This window comes from Carcharhinus amblyrhynchos, chromosome 5, assembly GCF_965287045.1.
Source record: "Carcharhinus amblyrhynchos chromosome 5, sCarAmb.v2.hapA, whole genome shotgun sequence".
Taxonomy (NCBI): Eukaryota; Metazoa; Chordata; class Chondrichthyes; order Carcharhiniformes; family Carcharhinidae; genus Carcharhinus; species Carcharhinus amblyrhynchos.
The window spans coordinates 124428753-124454074 of NC_137328.1; the positions used below are offsets into that span (position 1 = coordinate 124428753).

A 25322-nucleotide genomic window follows, 5' to 3' on the forward strand; every position below is an offset into this window, starting at 1 on the left:
TTGGCAGTGAGGTATTCTCCTGTGGTCAGGATGAGTGCAAATGAAAAGCCAGACTTTCCTTTTCCCTTCTCCCACTCAGCAGCCACGACCTGCTAGTTTACACTGGGGTGACACCCTCTCGCCTCCCATTTACATTTAAGGACAAGCGTGGGCCAGTCCAACTTCCAGCCACGCATTGCTTTAATTAAATACATCCAGTCCTCCAGCCAGCCCTGCCCTCAATCCCGCTTCACAAAAACTTCTTGCTTTATTTATTCCAGACGCGCAAGTTAAAGTGCGGACGATTGCAGCAACGGTGACCACCTTTCACAGGGGCTACATTAGCACTCGGGGCATCTTGAGCTTATGGAGTTAAGCAAACACACCCTTTCTTTAAAAGCAGCTTCAAGAAACCGGCAGGAGTTTGATGTTTGTCTAAAAACTCAACCCCTTTGAAAATAACAACGATTAAAAATAATTAAGAGGTTGTGGGATCAGCTGCTTCATGTGGAAGTACTAATTGCAACTTCCTCCCTGCCTTTTGACCTTTCCAAATTGTCCTAAATATCAATTCTTTCTTTAAAGTGACATGCTGATTTAACCAATGATACAAACTTTACTGGAGAATAACCCCCAAGCAGATTAGGTGTTGTATCTGACTGAGGAGGGTTCCACCATTTAACTTCGAAACCCTTGCATCGAGGGGGGTGATGTTGCTTTAAATGCTTCATCCTGTCATGCTAAACTTAGCTTCACAAGGCTACATCTGGGCTTCCCTTACATCAGCACAGGATTAAACTTCACTTATCTCCTTAGCTGCCAGAGCACTCGTATCCTGAAGGAGCAACTGTGTTCGACAAAACAGAGAGAAAGAGACAGATAGAAAGAGAGAGAGAAACAGAGGGAGAGAGAGAGACAGACAAACAGAAAGAGAGACAGACAGAAAGAGACAGAGACAAAGAGACAGAAAGAGAAAGAGAGAGAGAGACAGAGACAGAAAGAGAGAGAGAGAAATAGGGAGAAAGAGAGAGAGACAGAGCGAGAGAGAGAGAGAAATAGAGGCGGAGACAGAGAGAGAGAGACAAAAAGAGAGCAAGAGAGACACAGAGCAAGAGAGATAGAGAGCAAGAGAGAGAAACAAAGAGACTGAGAGAGAAAAATAGAGAGGAAGAAGGAGAGAGAAAGAGAGACAGATAGGGAGAAACAGAGAGAGGAGGGAAAGAAAGAGAGGAGGAGAGAAAGTGTGTAAATCTGTTCTGAGGATGAACTATTGAATTGTTTGTTTTTGGGGTTTTTAAGCCCCCCCCCCTCGCTGTTACTCTGAGAGGGAGGGACAGACTGTATCAGAATCCGCTTGTCCCCGGGGTAATTCTGTCCTGTTCGCTGAGTTGTGTACAAGTTCCAGATCCTCCCCCACTAGCTCCCCATCGCCTGTGGATCTGGGCAAAGCTTTCCTCTGGCTTCTCGCTGACCCTCCGCCCTGTGTCAGGGGGGGTTCTGCTTGCTGGGGATTTCTGCCCACTCTCCGGATGGGTGTTTGGGGGAAAGGGGGGCGATTGGCCCCCCTCCTGTTCCTGGTTCTATTCCCTCAGGCTGCGTCTTTCAGGTGGGACAGGAGCTCCACTCGCAGACCAGGTAAGAGCTGATCTCCTGACAGGCTTTGATTGGAGTAATTGTGGAGGATTGATGGACGTGTAATAGCAAACCAAACCCTCTCACTCAACCCACTGCCTGACCCGTCCCTCTAACTCCCCCACCCCCCCCACCCCCTCCCCCAGTGTTTCTGCCATGGGGAAATGGCTCTGATGGTTCAATGTGTTGGATTTGGTGCCCACTTGGCTAAGGTAGCTCCTCCTTCCCATGCCCGCTTAGCTATGGCTGGGCAGAGGGGGTTTACACATTGTGCTGTGTCAACTTTCCTCCAGGCCACAGTGCAGACCCCGACCATTCTCCCGGTCTCCGGACACTGGCAATATCACCCAGGAGAGGAGAGAGTCCGAAAGGGAAAACACTCACAGCCGGATCACATTGATAACGTCAACTCGAGGGAGCGGCGAGGGGTGAGGGGAGGTGGGGGGAGTGCAGGAAGGGGCAGAGGAGGGGGAGGAGAGGGGGTGCGGCAGGGGGAACAGAGAGGGCAGGGGACGGGGGAGGAAGGGGGACGGGGAAAGGAGTGGATGGGAGGGGGTGGGATGACTTAGGGTGAGGGGGCAGGGAGGCGGAGGGGAGGGGGCATGGGAGGGGGTGTGTCAGGGGGACAGAGAGGGCGGGGGATGGGGGAGGAAGGGGGACGGGGGAAGGAGTGGATGGGAGGGGGTGGGATGACGGAGTCTGAGGGGGCAGGGAGGGGGAGGGAATGGGTGAGGGAGGGGGAGGGAATGGGTGAGAGAGGGGGAGGGGGTGGGATGGGGAAGGGTGGGGGAAGGAGTGGGTGAGAGAGGGGAAGAGGGTGAGGTGGGAGAGGGGGTGGAGAGGGGAAGGGGTGGGGAAGGCAGAGGGGGAGGAGGAGGAGGAGGAGGGGGAGGGGGCAGGTGCGTGTGACAGGGGTGAGTGTGACGGGGGTGAGTGTGACGGGGGTGAGTGTGACGGGGGTGAGTGTGACGGGGGTGAGTGTGACGGGGGTGAGTGTGACGAGGGTGAGTGTGACGGGGGTGAGTGTGACGGGGGTGAGTGTGACGGGGTGAGTGTGACGGGGGTGAGTGTGACGGGGGTGAGTGTGACGGGGGTGAGTGTGACGGGGGTGAGTGTGACGGGGGTGAGTGTGACGGGGTGAGTGTGACGGGGTGAGTGTGACGGGGTGAGTGTGACGGGGGTGAGTGTGAGGGGAAGAGTTGAATCTAATGGTACCCAAGATGAAAGTGTTGGTGGGAATTAGTGAGCATGTGTTTGGGCAATGGGAGGGTGGGATGGAGGATGGATGGAGCAGGAAGCGAGAGTCAGAGAGGGAGAGTAAATAGCCCATCTGTTGTAGGAGGACAGAGATAAAGTAAAGTTTATTTATCAGTATCACAAGTAGGCTTACATTAACACTGCAATGAAGTTACTGTGAAAACCCCCTAGTTGTCACACTCCGCCACTTGTTTGGGTACACTGAGGGAGAATTTAGCACGGCCAATCCACCCTAACCAGCACGTCTTTCAGACTGTGGGAGGAAACCGGAGCACCCAGAGGAAACCCACGCAGACACGGGGAGAATGTGCAGACTCTGCACAGCAGTGACCCAAGTCAGGAATCGAACACAGGTCTCTGGCACTGTGAGGCAGCAGTGCTAACCCACTGTGCCACCGTGTCACCAGAAATAGTGGCTGAAAGATACGGGGTTAATGAGAGTGGCAGGAGGCAGAGGGAGAGAGATGTCTGTGCAGAGCGAGGGGAGTAAATGTGATAACGGGTGAGTAATTTGGGGTGGTGATGCTGAATCGGTCCAATTGTAGCGAGGCGCGCAAATTCTGACAGGTTTGGGGTTGTGGAGTTGTTAAGCATTCTCAGTTCTGATTTGTATATCATTATTTCCCCAATAAACCCCTGCTGCTTTATCTGCCTTGTCACTCAGCACTTCCTCGGAGCTATTCCCATGAGGAGGGAGTGAATTCTGAGAGATTGTGGGAGTGAAATGTGTCTGTGCTTGAGAGAGATGGCAGAGTGTTGCAAAGGAAGAAAGATTCATAGAATCATAGAACCCTACAGTGCAGAAAGAGGCCCTTCAGCCCATCGAGTCTGCGCCAAACACAATCCCACCCTAACCCCATATCCCTACATATTATACCCACTAATCCCTCTAACCTACACATCCCTGGACACTTAGGGGCAATTTTTTTTTAGCATGGCCAATCAACCTAACCCCCATATCTTTGGACTGTGGGAGGAAACCGGAGCACCCGGAGGAAACCCACGCAGACACGAGGAGAATGTGCAAACTCCACACAGACAGTGACTCGAGCCGGGAATTGAACCCAGGACCCTGGAGCTGCGAAGCAGCAGTGCTAACCACTGTGCTACCGTGCCGCCCCATGTGGAGATAAATAAAGGGGATGAGAGAGAAAAAGGAGTAATATAGCTAGAATCATAGAATTCCTATAGTGCAGAAGGAGGCCATTCAGCCCACCGAGACTGCAACGACAACAATCCCACCCAGGCCCTATCCCCGATACCCCATACATTTCCCCACTAATCCCTCTAACTACACGTCATTACTAAGAGCAATTTAGCGTGGCCAATCCATCTAAGCTGTACATCTTTGGGAGGAAACCGGAGCGCTTGGAGGAAACCCACGCAGACATGGGGAGAATGTGCAAACTCCACACAGACAGTGACCCAAGCCGGGAATCGAACCTGTGGCCTCCCCGCCACAGTGCCAACCACTGTGCCACCGTGCCACACAGCTCTGTCAATGTCACACCATGGGTAGAAATGTGTAAAATTGAGTATTTAGTTCCTCAATGATGAATGATGTTGAATTTTAAATTCTTGTATTGTGTGTTTGTTTGGGAAGGTGCAAATTCTGTTCAATGTTCTCACTCCAACACAAATCCTGTTTTGTTGATAATTATTGGGTAAAAGTTGTTGAAGATATTGCCCCATGAATCTTGCTGTTGAAATGTGTGCCTGTGATTTGTAAACATGTTGACAGCTGCAGGAAATTGACCAACAGGATTTAAAACGAATTAGCTATCACAGTAAGACCAAACTCAGCGCCCTTTAACCTGTGTCATCTACCATTTAATCCACAACAGCTTACTGGAATCAAATTCTGAACATTCTGTCCCCCGCTGACTCCTGCTCACTGTTTACCTGTCTCCACCTCTCTCCCTTTCTCTCTCACTCTCTTATCTGCCACAATTCCTTCTATTTTATCTCAGTCTCTGTTTCTCTCCCTTTGTATCTCTGTCTCTCTCTCTGTCTCTGTCTCTCTCTGTCTCTCTCTCTGTCTCTCTCTCTCTGTCTATCTCTCTGTCTCTCTCTCTCTGTCCCTCTCTCCCTCTCTCTGTCTCTCTCTCTCTGTCTGTCTCTCTCTCTCTCTCTTTGTCTCTCTCTCTCTGTCTCTCTCTCCCTCTCTGTCTCTCTCCCTCTCTCTCTGTCTGTCTCTCTCTCTCTCTCCCTCTGTCTCTCTCTCTCTCTCCCTCTGTCTCTCTCTCTCTCCCTCTCTCTCTGTCTGTCTCTCTCTCTCTCCCTCTGTCTCTCTCTCTCTCTCTGTCTCTCTCTGTCTGTCTGTCTCTCTCCCTCTCTCTCTGTCTCTCTCTCTCTCCCTCTCTCTCTGTCTCTCTCTCTCTCCATCTCTCTCTGTCTGTCTCTCTCTCTCTCCCTCTGTCTCTCTCTCTCTGTCTCTCTGTCTGTCTCTCTCTCTCTCTCTCCCTCTCTCTCTGTCTCTCTCTCTCTCCCTCTCTCTCCGTCTCTCTCTTTGTCTCTCTCTCTCTGTCTCTCTCCCTCTCTCTCTGTCTCTGTCTCTGTCTCTCTTCGTCTCACTCTCTCCCTCTGCCTCTTTCTGTCTCTCTCTTCTCTCTCTGTCTCTGTCTCTCTCTCTGTCTCTCTGTCTGTCTGTCTCTCTCTCTCTTTGTCTCTCTCTCTCTGTCTCTCTGTCCCTCTCTCTGTCTCTCTTTCTCTCTGTCTCTCTCTCCCTCTCTGTCTCTCTCTCTCTCTCCCTCTCTCTCTGTCTCTCTCTCTGTCTGTCTGTCTCTCTGACTCTCTCTGTCTGTCTCTCTCTATCTCTCTGTCTCTCTCTCTCTCTCTCTCTGTCTCTCTCTTTCTCTCTGTCTCTCTCTGTCTCTCTCTCTCCCTCTCTGTCTCTCTCTCTCTCCCTCTCTCTCCCTCTCTCTCTCTCTCTGTCTCTCTCTCTCCCTCTCTCTCTCTCTCCCTCTCTCTCTGTCTCTCTCTCTCTGTCTCTCTCTCTCAATGTCAGGTCTGGGTGTTCAGGAAGCGGGAGCTATACTCTGGATCTAAACTGCCCCCCTCCCCTCCAACCCCCACCCAATGACTTGGAAATATATCACCATTTCTTTACTGACGCTGGGTAGTAATGCTGGAACTCCCTCCCTAACAGCATTGTGGATGTACCTACACCACATGGACTGCAGCGGTTCAAGAAGGCAGCTCACCACCATCTTCTCAAACGTAACTAGGGATGGGCAATAAATGCTGGTCCAGCCAGCGATGCCCATATCCTTTATATTGTCTCTCCATGTTCTTCCCACCAAAATGTATCCCCTCACATTTCTGCACATCAAACTTGCCACCTATCCGCCCATTCCACCAGCTTGTCTGAGTTCCACACTGTCCTCCTCACAATCATTCCAAGTTTCATACCATCCATAAATTTAAAAGTTGTCACCACCAATTTCTAGACCTATCAGGAAAGGCAAGCCTCCCAACACTGACCCATGGAAAACACTGCTACAAATCTTCTTCCAGCCTGGAATATATCCATTAAGAATTATACAGGATGATAACTGCAAATTTCCCGCTTCACGGACGCTGCCAGACTTGCTGAGTTTTTCCAACATTTTCTGTTTTGATCCTAAACCATCACTCACTGTTACCACAGAATCACACAATATGACAGTGCAGACAAGGCCCTTTGGCCCATCGAGTCTGCACCGTGCATGAAAGGTCCTGACCTGCCCCCCTAATCCCACTTGGCCCATAGCCCTGAATATTATGGTGTGCCAAGTACTCATCCCAGTACTTTTTAAAGGATATCACTAAGCCAATTCTGTATTACTACCCTTTTTATTCCATAACTTTTCTCCTAAGTCTGTGTGGCACTGTACCCAATGCCTTCTGAAAGTCCAGGTAGACCACATCAACAACCTTCCCTCATCGACCCTCTCTGTTACCTCCTCAAAGTAACTCCAGCAAGTATAATTTTCCTTTAAATCCATGCTGACTCTCCTTGATTAAGCCACATTTGCCCACGTGACTATTAATTCTGTTCTGAATTATTGTTTTGAGAAGATCTCCACCATTAATTAGTCTGAACATAAGAACATAAGAAATAGGAGCAGGAGTAGGCCATCTAGCCCTTCGAGCCTGCCCTGCCATTCAATAAGATCATAGCTGATCTGATAGTGGATCAGTTCCACTTTCCCGCTTTGTCCCCATAACCCTTAATTCCCTTGTCTATCAGAAACTTATCTACCCGTAACTTAAATATATTTAGCGAGGTAGCCTCCACCACTTCAATGGGCAGTGAATTCCAGAGATTCACCACCCTTTGAGTAAAGAAGTTCCTCCTCAACTCCGATCTAAACTGCACCCCCCCCTTATCTTGAGGCTGTGCCCTCTAGTCCTGCTATCCTTTCTAAGTGGGAAGAATCTCTCTACCTCTACCCAATCTATCCCCTTCATTACCTTAAATGTCTCTACCCCCTCAGCCTTCTAAACTCCAACGAGTACAGAACCAGTCTATTCAATCTCTCTTCATAGGCTAACCCCCTCATCTCCGGTATCAGCCTAGTGAACCTTCTCTGTACTCCCTCCAATGCCAATATATCCTTTTGCAAGTGTGGCGACCAAAACTGCACAGTAATCCAGTTGTCTGTAGTTGCCCCTACAGACCCCCTTTTGAACTCGGAAATATTTTACTTGGGAAAATGATGGCCATTGGCAGCAATTGAAGTTGATTTTAAATGAACAAAAGATGTCGATGTATGAATGAGGGGATCTCTGTGCAGTGACTGCATCAGAGGATAGAGGAAGAAAGTGTGAGAGGGACACCTCGGAGAATTACTCTCACCAAACTCTTTCTGTGAAGCAGACAGGCCGAGCCCCCCCCTGGATGTGCAGTTGGAAACCCTGAACTGTACAGCCTTCAGAGTCCGATGGCGAACCCCGCGGCGACACGGTGGCATCACCAGCTACGTGGTAAATCAAATCACTTTTCTACATCGAACTGCATCCTGGTCCAGGGGAATACAACTGAACCTCAATTATTGATGGCATTCCAGTATTGCTATTCCACAGAGCTGGGACGGAAGATTTGCTATTGAAATGGACCCTAGTCAATGATTTTGGTCTCTGAGTGGACACGGAGGGGGGGTGGGGGAGGGTAGGGAGGGGGTGATGTTAGGGGGTGCCCGGATTCTTTTGCACAATATCCTCAACCTTGGTGGATATGGCGGTGGGGATCTTTCGTTCATTGTCCTCATCCTGGATGGACCTCGAGTCTTTGGGATATTGTCCTGAAACTGGGTGGACGTGGCTTGTGTTGCGGGGGGGAGGTGGTATTTCAGACATTTCTCTGACCACTGGGAGGGGAGGGGGGGGTGGGGTTCTTCTCTGCTAAAGCACCTCATGAAGATTGCTCTGGGTGTGGGAAGGTTCGGACATTAGAATCTCCTGACTTGATCGGACTGAGGGAAGGAATGTTCTGGGGATTTGCAAACGAGGAATATTTGAAATCAAACTAACAGAGTTCCTCCCATTTGTGATTCCTATTGGCCAGGTACTGTACGCAGAGGTGAAGAATAACAGAGTTATCCTGCCCAAGGCAGCTCAGGAACTGCTGCTCAGGCCAGACCATCAGAGTACGGTTAGTAGCTGCCATTGGACAGGGATCACGCAATTCATTAAACTGTAAATGTTGGTCGCTAGGAAGAAACAAGCAACACAAATTCATCCACCTTTGGAGTTAGTTACTAATTGTCACAAGTTGCCTCTGTCCATGACCACTTCCATCTAGAAGAAGGGTAGCAGATACATGGGAACACCACCCCCCCACCCCCCTGGAGATTCCCCTCCAAGACACTCACCCTCCTGACTTAGAAATATACCACTGTTGCTGGGTGAAAATCCTGGAACTTCTGCCCTAACAGCACTGTGGGTGTACCTACACCACATGGTCTGCAGCGGTCCAAGAAGGCAGCTCACTACCACCTTCTCAAGGGGCAATTAGGGATGGGCAATAAATACTGGTCTAACCAGCGACACCCACATCTAAAGTACCAATAATGATGATGCTGGATGTGCTGATAGGGGCAATCAGACAACCTCCCTTCACACTTGAATTTTACACCCTAAACCCTAGTGTAAGTTTCAGCCTGCCCCCACTGAGCTGGCTCATGGGGAGGGTGCTGGACAGGACGGGGGAATGGATGGATATGGGAAGGTGGGGGGGGTTCTGTTTGACACCTTTCCACAGTGAAGGAGCAGCAGCCCACAGAATCCAACCACACGTTGGGTAAGGTCCCTCCCTGGAGCCGTAATGGGATGAGGCCCTTAATTGGGCATCAGTTACCTACCTCAGGGCCTCGACTGGGCAACGTGTGGGTGACCCACTCCATATCCCTCCCAGCTCCTGGAGAGATGGGTGGGCTGGAGTGGATAGTTTACAGATCCCCTTGGGGCAGGGCCATGGTGTTCCATTCTAATTGCCCTGATAACCTTGTGTTCCTCCTTTAAACCCCCGTTATAACACCTCTCACTCCATCTAAACCTTTAATCTGAATCACCGCCTTAATCTCTCACAATTCAGCCTTGTCTGAGGAACCTTTCTCCCTCGTTTAGCCCCTGGTGAATCAGCACTACAGTCCCTTCCAAGGTAAGCTACTCTTCCAAGGATGCATTCACTCCAGCCAGGATCTGACTAGAGGTTTCCCAGGACTGTGGCGTAACTTCCATTCCTTTGCATTCAAACCCCCAGACCCCGATATCCCTGGAGCTCCCTCTCGATCTCCCCACAAACATGGGTCAGCCTGTTGGGTACAGTGCCCTTAACTGACCCAGTGTGACATCTCCCTCCTCCAGTATTGGCTCGGTGAGGTACGGCCAATGGGTACAGTGATGGGGAAAAGCAGCCAATCCTCCGGATCTGCCACACCTATGGCAATCCACTACCCTGCTGCCATCAGCCTTTTGAATGGACCTACCATATATTAAGTTGATCTTTCTCTACACCCTCGCTATGAGAGTAACATTACATTCTACACCCTCTCCTTTCCTTCTCCCCTATGTACTCTATGAATGGTATGCTTTGTCTGTATAGTGTGCAAGAAACAATTTTTCATTGTATACCAATACATGTGACAATAATAAATCAAATCAAGACACTCTTAAGATCCAGCTTTTGGCACAGCTTTGGCATGGAGATCTTGAGTATTGGTCACGATTATAATCTTTATCTCTGTTTTTGCAGAATCCAACACAAAGTCCGCAGATCTATGTAAGCATCCTGGAAATGTAAATAATAGGTAGAGTTTGACAGACCCCCCTTCACCGGCAAAATCACCCAGTCCCTCCCGTGTCAATTGAGCTTGGAATAATGAGCCATATCTTACAGCCCTGCACCCACTGGGACAGGAAGAAGTCTCCAGGTTGGATTTTAACCTGGTGTTGTGAGACTTATTACTGTGTTTACCCCAGTCCAACGCCGGCATCTCCACATCATGACCACTATCGACACTGGGACAGGGACAGAACGTTCTGCTGAGATGCTTGACACTATCTGCTGAATCTCAACTCGCAGGGAGTGTCCCGCCGCTCCCCTGTCTGGACGGAGTGTCCCGCCGCTCCCCTGTCTGGACGGAGTGTCCCGCCGCTCCCCTGTCTGGACGGAGTGTCCCGCCGCTCCCCTGTCTGGACGGAGTGTCCCGCCGCTCCCCTGTCTGGACGGAGTGTCCCGCCGCTCCCCTGTCTGGACGGAGTGTCCCGCCGCTCCCCTGTCTGGACGGAGTGTCCCGCCGCTCCCCTGTCTGGACGGAGTGTCCCGCCGCTCCCCTGTCTGGACGGAGTGTCCCGCCGCTCCCCTGTCTGGACGGAGTGTCCCGCCGCTCCCCTGTCTGGACGGAGTGTCCCGCCGCTCCCCTGTCTGGACGGAGTGTCCCGCCACTCCCCTGTCTGGACGGAGAGTCCCATTACTCCCCTGTCTGGACGGAGTGTCCCACTGCTCTCCTGCCTGGTTAACCAGCTCCATTCTCGCTAAGGTACAAATCCCCCAAAACTTTGCTGCCTGTATCCTACCAGAGAGTGGTTGGGGTGTGGAATGCACTGCCTGCTGTGATAGTGGAGTTGGACACTTTAGGAACTTTCAGGCGGTTATTGGATAGGCACATGGAGCACACCAGAATGATAGGGAGTGGGATAGCTTGATCTTGGGATTGGACATAGCTTGGCACAACATCGAGGGCCAAAGGGCCTGTACTGTGCTGTACTGATCTGTGTTTCTATGTTTCCTGTTCACTTGTCAGCTCTCTGCTCCCTGGTCTCCACTAGCTCCCAGCCCCCCAGTGCCTCAGGATTACAGCTCTCACCCGTTTGTGACCCCACTCCTCCCTATTGCTAGTCCCCAGGGTATCCAATGTGCTCCTCTCATCCCCAGTTTTAACCACCTTGCCATCTCGTCAGCTGCCTGGGCCTAGACTCTGCGATTCACCCCCAGAAAATCTGTGCCTCTTTCTCCCGCTTTAAGAAAAGTAGCCAGCATAATCACACACCACAGACATAAGACCCTAAGACATAGGAGCAGAATTAGGCCACTCGGCCCATCGAGTCTGCTCCACCATTCAATCATGGCTGATATTTTTCTCATCCCCATTCTCCTGTCTTTTCCCCTAATCCCCTTATTAATCAAGAACTTATCTATCTCTGTCTTAAAGACAGTCAATGACGTGGCCTCCACGCCATACACTCTTCCATCTTCTTCCATCAGGAAAAAGATACAAAAATCCGAGATCCAGGAACCACATGACTCAAAAACAGCTTCTTCCCTGCTGCAGTCAGACTTTTGGATAGACCTCACATTAAGTTGATCTTTCTCTACACCCTAGCTTTGACTGTAACACTACATTCTACATTCTCTTGTTGTCTTAACATAGAACATAGAACATAGAACATTACAGCGCAGAACAGGCCCTTCGGCCCACGATGTTGCGCCGACCAGTTACAAAAACAATGACCCACTAGCCTATACCAATCCCTTTTCGTCCATAAACCTATCCAGAGATCTCTTAAACGCCCCCAAACTAGACGCATTTACAACTGCAGCAGGCAGGGCATTCCAATCCCTCACCACCCGCTGGGTAAAGAACCTACCCCTGACATCCGTCCTGTAGCTACCCCCCCTTAATTTAAAGCCATGCCCCCTCTTCTCTATGAACAGCATGTTTTGTCTGTATGGTGCGCAAGAAACAATACTTTTCACTGTATACTAATACATGTGACAATAATAAATCAAATCAAAAGTCAAATCAAGGCACTCTTAAAACCCAGCTTTTGGTACAGCTTTTAATCACCCTTACCTGTTTTGTTGGTCTAATTTTCTCCAATTACTTTCCTTTCAAATGCCTGGGGACCTTTTACTGCGTGAACGGCAATAGATAGAAGCAGCGGGTTGTTGTTGTATCTCTGGGATTTGATCTGTTTATCATGATGAGTAATTTAATTGGGCTCAGTTTTGTAAACTTGGCCAATGTCAACAATTGGGATTCTGATTAATAACATGGCAGTGTAATATCGGGGAGTATCTCAGTGTGTGATATCGGGAGTATCTCAGTGTGTGATATCGGGAGTATCTCAGTGTGTGATATCGGGGAGTATCTCAGTGTGTGATATCGGGGAGTATCTCAGTGTGTGATATCAGGGTGTATCTCAGTATGTGATATCGGGGAGTATCTCAGTGTGTGATATTGGGGAGTATCTCAGTGTGTGATATTGGGGAGTATCTCAGTGTGTGATATCGGGGAGTATCTCAGTGTGTGATATCGGGGAGTATCTCAGTGTGTGATATCGGGGAGTATCTCAGTGTGTGATATCGGGGAGTATCTCAGTGTGTGATATCAGGGTGTATCTCAGTATGTGATATCGGGGAGTATCTCAGTGTGTGATATCGGGGAGTGTCTCAGTGTGTGATATCTGGGAGCATCTCAGTGTGTGATATCGGGGTGTATCTCAGTCTGTGATATCAGGGTGTATCTCAGTGCGTGATATCGGGAAGTATCTCAGTGTGTGATATTGGGGAGTATCTCAGCGTGTGATATCGGGGAGTATCTCAGTGTGTGATATCAGGGTGTATCTCAGTGCGTGATATCGGGAAGTATCTCAGTGTGTGATATCGGGGAGTATCTCAGTGTGTGATATCGGGGAGTATCTCAGTGTGTGATATCGGGGAGTATCTCAGTGTGTGATATCGGGGAGTATCTCAGTGTGTGATATCGGGGAGTATCTCAGTGTGTGATATTTGGGGCGTATCTCAGTGTGTGATATTTGGGGCGTATCTCAGTGTGTGATATTGGGGCGTATCTCAGTGTGTGATATCGGGGCGTGTTTCAGTGTGTGATATCAGGGCGTATCTCAGTGTGTGATATTGGGGAGTATCTCAGTGTGTGATATCGGGGAGTATCTCAGTGTGTGATATCGGGGAGTATCTCAGTGTGTGATATTTGGGGCGTATCTCAGTGTGTGATATTGGGGCGTATCTCAGTGTGTGATATCGGGGCGTGTTTCAGTGTGTGATATCAGGGCGTATCTCAGTGTGTGATATTGGGGAGTATCTCAGTGTGTGATATTGGGGAGTATCTCAGTGTGTGATATCGGGGAGTATCTCAGTGTGTGATATCGGGGAGTATCTCAGTGTGTGATATCGGGGAGTATCTCAGTGTGTGCTATCGGGGTGTATCTCAGTGTGTGATATCGGGGAGTATCTCAGTGTGTGATATCGGGGTGTATCTCAGTGTGTGATATCAGGGAGTATCTCACTGTGTGATATTTGGGGCGTGTTTCAGTGTGTGATATCAGGGAGTATCTCAGTGTGTGATATCGGGGAGTATCTCAGTGTGTGATATTTGGGGCGTGTTTCAGTGTGTGATATCGGGGAGTATCTCAGTGTGTGATATTTGGGGCGTGTTTCAGTGTGTGATATCGGGGAGTATCTCAGTGTGTGATATTTGGGGCGTGTTTCAGTGTGTGATATCGGGGAGTATCTCAGTGTGTGATATTTGGGGCGTGTTTCAGTGTGTGATATCCGGGAGTATCTCAGTGTGTGATATCGGGGAGTATCTCAGTGTGTGATATCGGGGTGTATCTCAGTGTGTGATATCGGGGAGTATCTCACTGTGTGATATTTGGGGCGTGTTTCAGTGTGTGATATCGGGAAGTATCTCAGTGTGTGATATTTGGGGCGTGTTTTAGTGTGTGATATCGGGGAGTATCTCAGTGTGTGATATTTGGGGCGTGTTTCAGTGTGTGATATCGGGGAGTATCTCAGTGTGTGATATTTGGGGCGTGTTTCAGTGTGTGATATTTGGGGCGTGTTTCAGTGTGTGATATCGGGGAGTATCTCAGTGTGTGATATCGGGGAGTATCTCAGTGTGTGATATCGGGGTGTATCTCAGTGTGTGATATCGGGGAGTATCTCACTGTGTGATATTTGGGGCGTGTTTCAGTGTGTGATATCGGGAAGTATCTCAGTGTGTGATATTTGGGGCGTGTTTTAGTGTGTGATATCGGGGAGTATCTCAGTGTGTGATATTTGGGGCGTGTTTCAGTGTGTGATATCGGGGAGTATCTCAGTGTGTGATATCGGGGAGTATCTCAGTGTGTGATATCGGGGAGTATCTCAGTGTGTGATATTTGGGGCGTGTTTCAGTGTGTGATATCGGGGAGTATCTCACTGTGTGATATTTGGGGCGTGTCTCGGTGCATGATATCGGGGAGTATCTCACTGTGTGATATTTGGGGCGTGTCTCGGTGCGTGATATCGGGGAGTATCTCACTGTGTGATATTTGGGGCGTGTCTCGGTGCGTGATATCGGGGAGTATCTCACTGTGTGATATTTGGGGCGTGTCTCGGTGCATGATATCGGGGAGTATCTCACTGTGTGATATTTGGGGCGTGTCTCGGTGCGTGATATCGGGGAGTATCTCACTGTGTGATATTTGGGGCGTGTCTCGGTGCATGATATCGGGGAGTATCTCACTGTGTGATATTTGGGGCGTGTCTCGGTGCGTGATATCGGGGAGTATCTCACTGTGTGATATCGGGGCGTGTCTCGGTGCGTGATATCGGGGCGTGTTTCAGTGTTTGATACCCGAGTGCTGAGTTGAATGTCTCTCTCCAGGAGTTGGTTGTTGGGGAGCTGATGCCAGGGACGATGTACCGTGTGGCAGTGAAAGCGCGTGGCAGGACGGGCGATGGGAGGCCCAGCCCGGCTCACAATGTGACAACCCTGTCTCCAGGTAGGAACTGAAACCTGGAGTTTACAATGCAGAATGTAGCCAAATGGCAGCAACAACCGATATTGAGATATCTTGATTACCCGAATGGAATCGGCCCAGTTCGATTGTGTATGTGTTGGTACATTCAGGCCTTCTTCCATTAGGAGTGGCACGGTGACACAGTGGTTTGCACTGCTACCTCACAGTGCCAGTGACCAGGGTTCGATTCCTGTCACTGTCTGTGTGGAGACTGCACGTTCTCCCTGTGTCTGCGTGGGTTTCCTCCGGGTGCTCCGGTTTCCTCCCACACTGTAAAGGTGTGCAGGTTAGATGGATTGGCCACGGTAAATTGCCCCTTATTGTCCCAGGGCATGTAGGTTAGATGTATTAGCCATAGTGAATGTGTGGGGAAAGAGCCTGGATAAAATACATTGTCAGACAGTCAGTACAGGCTCGATGGGCTGAATGGCCTCTTTCCGCACTGTGGGGATTCTGTGTTTTCTATGAAAATGCTGGAAAACCTCAGCGGGTCTGACAGCATCTGTGGAGAGAGAGATAGAGCCAACATTTTGTGTCTGGATAGCCCTTTGTCAAAGCACTGGCCTGGGATCTTTTACTTCACCTGAAGGCACAGTGGGTTAGCACTGCTGCCTCACAGTGCCAGGGACCCGGGTTCAATTCCCGGCTCGGGTCACTGCCTGTGCAGAGTCTGTACATTCTCCTCGTGTCTGCGTGGGTTTCCTCTGGGCGCCCCGGTTTCCTCCCACCGTTGAAACAAAGATGCGTGGGTTAGGCTGGATTAGTGGGCTAAACATGTGGGGTTACGGGGAAAGGGAATCAGTGCAGCTTTGATGGGCCGAATGGCCTCCTTCTGTGCTGTACTGGTTCTGAGAGGGCAGATGGGGCCCTGAAAGAGGGCAGCTCTGGCAGCGCAGCACTCCAACAGCGATGTCCCAACCTTGATTGTTGAGTTCCGGTGCTGGGATGGGAGTTGCTCCAAAGTGGAAGGGAGTGTGACGTGGGGTGAATGGAGATTAATGACACCAATGATTGACGCCCACTGGGTCCCCAGGGGTGACAAACCGAGGAAAACGACCCAGTCACCTCCACTCTGCTGGGACCTGAACTCCTGTTGGCTGCCGGAGAAGTGAGTAGATCGACATGAATGAGAAACTCTGGCTGGGTCTCTCACGGCCGTCAGTGAAAGCTGTGCGATTGGATCGTCTTCTTGCCTGGGCTGTGGAGATTGTTGATGAGTCCTCTGCACATTCCTCTTTCCGCAGAGCGGTGCTCACCGCCGGACGCACCATCGAGGCCCGAGGCCGCGGCTGTGTCCGACTCGGAGGTGGCTTTGTCCTGGAAGCCAGGGCTACAGGCCGGGAGTTCGCCGCTGCTGTATTACACGGTGGAATATACCCGGTGAGTGTTGGGAACTGGGGTTCCAGGGTGGAGACGGTGATCCAACTCAGTCTGAACTGAGGAGGCAGAGGGACAGGAGGAGGCAACTCAACCCCTTGAGTCCATAGGCTCCTGACAGAGCAGAGAGAGGCCATTCAGCCCATCGAGTCTGCACGGACTCTCCGAAATGCATCTTGCTCAGGCCTACCCCAACCCCCTCTCCCCTTTCCCTGGGTAACCCCGCATGGCTGTTCCACTTAACCTGCACACCTTTGGACACGGAGGGACAACTTAATCCACCTAACCTGTGGGAGGAAACCGGAGCACCCAGAGAGAAACCCACGGGGAGAACGTGCAAACTCCACACCGACAGTGAGCCGAGCCGGGAATCGAACCCGGGGTCCCTGGCGCTGGGAGGCAGCACTGCTAACCACCGTGCCACCCCTCTTCTGCCACTCAATGAGAACTGGTTTGGACCTTAAGTTCATCCACCTGCTTTAGTTCCGTAACCCTTAAACCCTTTTCACCCAACGCACATCCATCAATCTGAGCTTTGACATTTTCGATAGAACATCAACAGCTGTTTGGAGAGAGAAATCTCTGTGACTCTGCTGTGTAAAGAAATGCTTCTTAGCATCGCCAATGGCCCCGCTGTAAATTTTAAGATTGTGCCAATTGTTCTGGAGTGATTAATGTCACAATGAAACCTTCTTCCAAGGAATGTTTGGGTTAAGGTTCATGATCTGACTCTGGGTTATAAATTGGAGACTTTAATGGGTGTCTCGTGCGCACAGGGGACCGTTTATTCAGCGACTGACTGACTCTAATTCAAACCCATTTGACACTGCCCTCGTTCGGGGAAGATTGACTCAAAGAGGCCATTGTGGTTTCCTGACCCGCAGGCTCTGAGAGTCCAGCACAGAGTGACACTGCTCTCTAGTCAAACAGTAAACAGCATGCCAGACACCGCTCGCTGTTTGTAATGGACCCCCCCCCCCGACAACCCCCACCCCGCCGTCCCCACTCCCCCCACCCCCAACCGCCTCCTTCACCACTTCCTGTCCCCTACCAGGGGGAATAAATAAAATTCCTCGCGACCAAAAGGAAATGCCTTTATTTAAAAAGGAGAAGATTGCTGTTACAAATGAGGAGTTTCCAGCAGACTTTGCCAGGATTGTTAGGGCCTGAACTAGTTTTGTTCCCAGAATTTAAACTGCCTCAGGATCCCCCTCTCTCTTTAAAACCTGTTAGGCCCCAGGCTCCCGTAATCCCTGCTTACTGGCCGGCTCCCTTGTATCAGCTAAGACTCCCGCACCTCGCCTGGGGCCTGGCCTCCAGGAGACTGGGTCAACCCTGTGTTCACATAATGTCAGGGCCTGTCAGACCCAGGTTGGATGTAACCCTCCTCCAAGTTCAATGGTGTTGCCTCAGAGCAGTCACCAGGCTGCTGTTTCCCTAGGTCATCCCAGGCTAGGGAGGGAGGGAGAGAGGGAATCGACCTCGGCTTCCCCTGCCCCACTAGAACCCCACTGTATTGTGCAAGGTCGAAGTTGCTCCCTGTTGTGAGGCCATCACAGTTGAACAGCTGGCTTGGACCATGAAGGCTCCCAGTTTCTGCTGTGTGCAAGTCTGGAGTTGGGAGTTTGCAGGGGTGGAGGTGGGGAGAGCAGGAAGGTGAAGGGTAGAGGTGGCGGGGGTTGGGGGGCAGTATTATTGGATACGCTATTGGATAGCTTGTGAACGAAGCCCAGTCCATCACTCAAACCATCCTCCAATCCATTGACTCTGTCTACACTTCCCGCTGCCTCAGAAAAGCAGCCAGCATAATTAAGGACCCCCCGCACCCCCGACATTCTCTCTTCCACCTTCTTCCTTAAGGAGAAAGATACAAAAGTCTGAGGTCACATACCAACCGACTCAAGAACAGTTTCTTCCCCGCTGCCAACAATATATTTCACTGTATCCCAATACACGTGACAATAATGAGTAGATAAATCCACAGGACCGGACAGGGTATTCCCTCGGACCTTGAAGGAGACTAGTGCTGAAATTGCAGGGGTCCTGGCAGATATATTTAAAATGTCAGTATCCACGGGTGAGGTGCCGGATGATTGGAAAGTCGCTCATGTTGTTCCAATGCTTAAAAAAGGCTCAAAAAGTAATCCGGGAGATTATTGGCTGGTAAATTTGACGTCAATAGTAGGTAAATTATTGGAAGGAGTACTAAGAGATAGGATCTACAAATACTTGGATGGACACAGACTTATTACGGAGAGTCAACATGGCTTTGTGCATGGTAGGTCTTGTTGAACCAATCTATTAGAGTTTTTCAAGGAAGTTACCAGGAAAGTGGATGAAGGGAAGGCAGTGGATGTTGTCTACCTGGATTTCAGCAAGGCCTTTGACAAGGTCCCGCATGGCAGGTTAATTAGGAAGGTTCAGTCACTAGGTATACATGGAGAGGTGGTAAATTGGATTAGACGTCTCAATGGAAGAAGCCAGTGAGTGGTAGTGGAGGATTGCTTCTCTGAGTGAAGGCCTGTGACTACTGGTGTGCCACAAGGATCAGTGCTGGGTCCATTATTGTTTGTCATCTATATCAATGATCTGGATGATAATGTGATAAATTGGATCAGCAAATTTGCTGATGATACAAAGATTGGAGGTGTAGTGGACAATGAGGAAGGTTTTCAAAGCTTGCAGAGGGATTTGGACCAGCTAGAAAAATGGGCCGAGAAATGGCAGATGGAGTTTAATGCAGACAAGTGTGAGGTATTGCACTTTGGAAGGACAAGCCAAGGTAGAACATACAAGCTAAATGGTAGGACACTGAAGAGTGTAGTAGAACAGAGGGATCTGGGAATACAGATACACAATTCCCTAAAAGTGGCGTCACAGATAGAGAGGGTCGTAAAGAGTGCTTTTGGAACATTGGCCTTTATAAATCAAAGTATTGAGGATATGGAATGTTATGGTGAGGTGGTTGTATAAGACATTGGTGAGGCTGAATTTAGAGTATTGTGTGCAGTTTTAGTCACCTAATTACAGGAAGGATATAAATAAGGTTGAAAGAGTGCAGAGAAGGTTTACAAGGATGTTGCTGGGACTTGAGAAACTGAGTTACAGAGAAAGGTTGAATAGGTTAGGACTTTATTCCCTGGAGCGTAGAAGAATGAGGGGAGATTTGATAGAGGTGTGTAAGATTTTGATGGGTATCGATAGAGTGAATGCAAGCAGGGTTTTTCCACTGAGGCTAGGGAGAGAAAAAAAACCAGAGGGCATGGGTTAAGGGTGAAGGGGGAAAGTTTAAAGGGAATATTAGGGGGGGGCTTCTTCACACAGAGAGTGGTGGGAGTGTGGAATGAGCTGCCGGATAAAGTGGTAAATGCGGGGTCACTTTTAACATTTAAGAAAAACTTGGACGGGTTCATGGATGAGAGGGGTGTGGAGGGATATGGTCCAAGTGTGCCTCAGGGATCTGTGTTGGGGCCACTGCTGTTTGTAATTTTTATTAATGATCTGGATGAGGGTATAGTTGGGTGGATCAGTAAATTTGCTGATGACACCAAAGTCGGAGGTGTGGTAGATTGTGAGGAAGGGTGTCATAGTTTGCAGGAAGACTTAGACAGGTTGCAGAGCTGGGCCGAGAGGTGGCGGATGGAGTTTAATGCAGAGAAATGTGAGGTAATTCACTTTGGTAGGAATAACAGATGTGTTGAGTATAGGGCTAACGGGAAGACTTTGAATAGTGTGGAGGAGCAGAGGGATCTAGGTGTATGTGTACATAGATCCCTGAAAGTTGGGAATCAAGTAGATAAGGTTGTTAAGAAGGCATACGGTGTCTTGGCGTTTATTGGTAGGGGGATTGAATTTAGGAGTCGTAGCGTTATGTTGCAACTGTACACAACTCTGGTGCGGCCGCACTTGGAGTATTGTGTGCAGTTCTGGTCCCCACATTACAGGAAGGATGTGGAGGCTTTGGAGAGGGTGCAGAGGAGGTTTACCAGGATGTTGCCTGGTATGGAGGGGAGGTCCTATGAGGAGAGGCTGAGGGATTTGGGGTTGTTTTCGCTGGAAAGAAGGCGGCTAAGAGGGGATCTTATTGAAACATATAAGATGATTAGAGGTTTAGATAGGGTGGATAGTGATAGCCTTTTTCCTCTGATGGAAAAATCTAGCACGAGGGGGCATGGCTTTAAACTAAGGGGGGGTAGTTATAGGACAGATGTCAGGGGTAGGTTCTTTACCCAGAGGGTGGTGAGGGATTGGAATGCCCTGCCTGCTGCAGTTGTAAATGCGCCTAGTTTGGGGGCGTTTAAGAGATCCGTGGATAGGTTTATGGACGAAAAGGGATTGGTTTAGGTTAGTGGGTCATTGTTGTTTTTTTTTTAACTGGTCGGCGCAACATCGTGGGCCGAAGGGCCTGTTCTGCGCTGTAATGTTCTATGTTCTATGTTCTATGTTTAAGTGCAGGTCAGTGGGACTAGGCAGAAAAATGGTTCAGCACAGACAAGAAGGGCCAAAAGGCCTGTTTCTGAGCTGTAATTTTCTATGGTTCTTTCTTATTGAATGGCGGAGCAGGTTCGAGGGGCCAGATGGCCTACTCCTGTTCCTAGTTCTTATGTCCTTATGTTCTTTGATTGGGTGTAGTATTTCTATCAGCTGTTTGGACCATAGAATTCTGTTCTCGGGAGAGCTTTGCTTCCCAGCTGGTTGTTGTCCTTCCCTGCAGGCTGGGAAGCGAACAGCCTTTGATATACTGTGGTCAGGGGGTTAGGGGGTTGGTGGGGGAGGGGGGGGGGAGGCGGGGTGGGGGGGGAGAGGTGGAGGGTGGTGAGTGGGGGAGGGGAGGTGAATTTTCTGGCTCCCCGCAGAGTGTTTCTCATGGCGGGAGGTGGCACGTAATTCGCCGGCCTCCACATCTCCTGGTTCCCCCCACTGCCAATGGGCTTTCCCATTGAATCCACCTCGCCTTGGATGGCACAGTGGTTAGCCCTGCTGCCTCACAGCGCCAGGGACCCGGGTTCGATTCCCAGCCTTGGGTCACTGTCTCTGCAGAGTTTGCACATTCTCACCATGTCTGCGTGGGTTTCCTCCGGGTGCTCTGGTTTCCTCCCACAGTCCGAAAGACGTGCTGGTTGGGTGTATTGGCCGTGCTAAATTCTCCCTCAGAGTACTCGAACAAGTGCCAGAGTGTGGCAACTGGGGGGTTTTCACAGTAACTTCATTGCAGTGTTAATGTAAGCCTACTTGTGACACTAATGAATAAACTTTAACAAAGCTCACACCGCAGGGGAACCCTGAGCGCTGACATGCTGTGGTGGAATGGAAAGATCCCGCCACTCTGAACAGTTGGAATGTTGTGGAAATATTCCCCCTTTGACCTCCTTCGATCTACGACCAGGGTGTTTAGCTTGTCAATGTGAATTTTGTAAATCCACTTTGAACTCATCTCCTCAACAACTTGAACATCTAAAATTCTATCCCTCATTGTCCCCACCTCCCGGTGTGTGGGTTTGGTGGATTGGCCATGCTAAATTCACCCTTCGTGTCAGGGGGATTATCAGGGTACATACATGGGGTAACAGCGATAGGGCCTGGGGGTGTTGGTATTGGTGCCAGCTCGATGGGCCAGATGGCCTCCTCCTGCACTGAAGGGATTTGATGATTCTATGATATTATGAAAGGGGGTTGAACAGGCTCGATGGGCTGAATGGCCCACTCCTGCTCCTCACTCCTTGTGAGGTGGAGTGACATAACTGCAGGATCCAGCTGGGGAATAGTTTCTCCAGGGAGGAAGGTTTTGAGGAGGAATCTGTCCGTGTGGAGCGATGGGATTTGGGAGGATTCGGACTGGATCTGCAGTTTGGACTGAAAGGCCTCACAGTCTGTGTATGCGATGGGACATTTCACTGAGTGTCTGAGTCTCAGCTTCAGAGTGTGCTGTGTGGAGCCGCGGGGGAGGGGACAGTGCTATCAGTTTGTTGACATGCTGCTTAAATGTTTAATTCGTTCCACCATCTGTGTCTCATTTTCTATCAGTAAATGTACCTCCCTGGGGCACTAAACAAAGCTGACAGATTGGTGTCAGTGGTACCGGCTGCTCACTAATACCCACCCTCCCCCTGCCTCACCCCACCCTCCCCCTGCCCCCCGCCTCACCCCACCCTCCCCCCGCCTCACCCCACCCTCCCCCTCGCTTACACACACGCACTGACCCACACACACATACACACACAGATGTGTGTATCTCCTGTTTTCTCTCTTTGTCCGGTGTTTAGTATGAAACATGATTTGATCCGGGGAGTTTTGGATAATCACAGGCCAGAGAATCTTCCATAGAATGAAAGAGTAGAGCACAGATCAGAGTGCAGATTGGAGTGAACCTGCTTTCCCTCGCTTGCTCTCTCACTATCATCCTCTCTGTTCCTGCTTTATTTCTCCACTTCTCTCCATTTTGGTGATTCCCTTCCTATTGCTGAGTCTTTCTCTGACTGTCTCTCTCTCTCTATACGTCTGTCTGTCTCCCTGTCTGTATGTCTGTCTGTCTCTCTCTCTGTCTGTATGTCTGTCTGTCTGTCTCTCTCTTTCTGTCTCTCTGTTTGTCTGTCTCTCAGTCTGTCTCTCTCTATCTGTCTGTCACTCACGCTGTCTCTCTCTATGTCAGTCTGTCTGTCTTTCTCTATCTGTCTGTCACTCTCTCTGCTTCTCTCTCTCTCTCTGTCTCTTTCTCTGTCAATCTGTCTCTCTCCCTCTGTCTCAGTCTCTGTCTCTCTCTCTCTCTCTGTCTGTCACTCTCTCTGTCTCTTTCTCTCTCTCTGTCTGTTTCTCTATCTCTCCTTTCTCCTGCAGACTCTCTCCACCCTCAAGAAGTTAAAAATCTTTCAAAAGACACAAAAATGTTCAACTGTGTTGGAGCCAATTTTGTTCTTTGTAGCAGTTTAATGACAGGATAGAGTGTACAGGAGCTGGGCCAGGGCAGGTTCCATGGGCTCTTTTGGAAACTGTGAAATTGGAGGATATTGTTTAGCCAGCCCTTGGAGAGGCTGGGATCTGTCGGATTCAGAAGCAGACAGGGAGGATGGAATACTTGGCCTTTTCTGAGTGACCAGTTGCTGATTATAAGGGGAGTATTGTGCAGACGTCACGTGGCTGGTGTATCTGTCGTGGGCTGGGATGATTCAGTCCAGAGGATCAGTCCTGGCTCACAGGGATCTCTGTGAAAAATACAGCAATCAGCTTAGAGAGACGCAGTTAGTGACAGACTGACCAAGCTCAGTTAATCCAGGAGGTCTGTCTCACTCCCCACTCACCCAACACATGGGACCACAGGTCACCCCCTTATCTCCTGTCCCTAAACCTGCTCCGCTCGGTCTTCCTGGCTGGAATTTTATTGCCCTGTCCACCACAGGAATTGGAACGGGTGAGGGGTCGAACACAGGAAGGTCCGATAACCTCAAACGGGATTTTATGATTTCAGGATGAGTGATGCTGGGAGATCCTGCCTCTCTCTGTCTCCCTGCGTCTGTACATCTCCCCTTCTTGTCTCCACCATGTCTCCCATCTTCCCTCTGCCTCCCTTCCCTCCATCTCCCCTTGCCCCATTTACCTCCTCTCCATCTCCTCGTCCCCTCCCCCCCGTCTCTCCCCCCGCCCCGTCTCCCTCCCCCCGTCTCCGTCTCTCTCCCTCTTTCCCCTCTCTCAGTCTTCCTTTTTTGACATCCTTCTCTCCATCTCCCTTCCCCACCTCCCCACCCTGTCTCTCTTCCCTCCATCTCCCTGTCTTTCCCTTTCTTCGCTCTCTCCTCTCCTCCTTTCGTCCTCCCTGACTGCTTCTCCTTCTCTGTTTTGAGGTCACTTTAGTCGATAAGTTCTGGAGTTGTAAAGTGTGAGGGTAAACAGTGCGGACAGAGGCCATTCAACCCATCACATCTTGGCTGGCCCTTTGCCAGAGTAACTCCAGTGTCCTAGTCTCTCTCCATTGGCTCACTGCTTCCTTGTGCTTTTTATAATGTTGCCATTTTCCTTCCAAACATGTGCCAGCCGATTTCACACTCCATAACAGCATGAAACATTTCAGCCCCCCACCCCCTCAGGGTTCAGTGGTGAGCTGGTTCCGGTTACCCTCCGTAATCCAGAGGCCTGATTTTAAATCTGGTAAACCTCCAGCCAATTTCCCACACTGTTTATTTGTGAATTAGAATTTGGTTGTTTTTTTTAGCCTGGAAGGAATATCCAGACCCTGGATCAGTCACAATGGCCGGGACGTGCTGGTCTGTCCCTCCATCGGAGTCATCAAATCTCTCCACGCCACCCTTTTTTCTCAACCGCTAAGCTAGTCCCAATTGCCCACAATGGGCCCATATCCCTCTATTCGAAAGACAAAATTGTACCCGCCTCTACTACTACCCTCTGGCAGCTCATTCCAGACACTCACCACCCTCTGTGTGAAAAAATTGCCCCTCTGGGCACTTTTGTATCTCCCTCTGACCTTAACTTATACCCTCTAGTTTTAGACGCCCCTACCTTTGGGAAAAAATATTGACTATCTAGCTGATCTATGCCCCTCATTTTTTTTTAGACTTCTATAAGAACACCCCTCAGCCTCCTACGCTCCATGGAGAAAAGTCCCAGTCTATCCAGCCTCTCCTTATATCATCATAGAATCCCTACAGTGCGGAAGGAGGCTATTCGGTCCATCGAGCCTGCACTGACCACAATCCCACCCAAGCCCCATCCCCATTTACCCTGCTAATCCCTCTGACACTAAGGGGCAATTTAGCATGACTAATCAAACTAATCAG

General features: G+C 49.9%; 1 protein-coding gene across 1 annotated transcript in view; it reads left to right on the forward strand.

Moving 5' to 3' along the window:
• Positions 1 to 804: 804 nt before the first annotated feature.
• Positions 805 to 25322, forward strand: part of egflam (EGF-like, fibronectin type III and laminin G domains) — a 108324-nt gene continuing 83806 nt past the window's right edge. The window contains exons 1-6 of the mRNA XM_080189535.1: positions 805 to 1614; positions 7727 to 7836; positions 8417 to 8503; positions 10106 to 10132; positions 15024 to 15141; positions 16404 to 16539. Coding sequence (XP_080045661.1) covers positions 1509 to 1614; positions 7727 to 7836; positions 8417 to 8503; positions 10106 to 10132; positions 15024 to 15141; positions 16404 to 16539 — 584 coding nt within the window. The 5' untranslated portion in view covers positions 805 to 1508. The remainder of the gene's footprint in view (positions 1615 to 7726; positions 7837 to 8416; positions 8504 to 10105; positions 10133 to 15023; positions 15142 to 16403; positions 16540 to 25322) is intronic.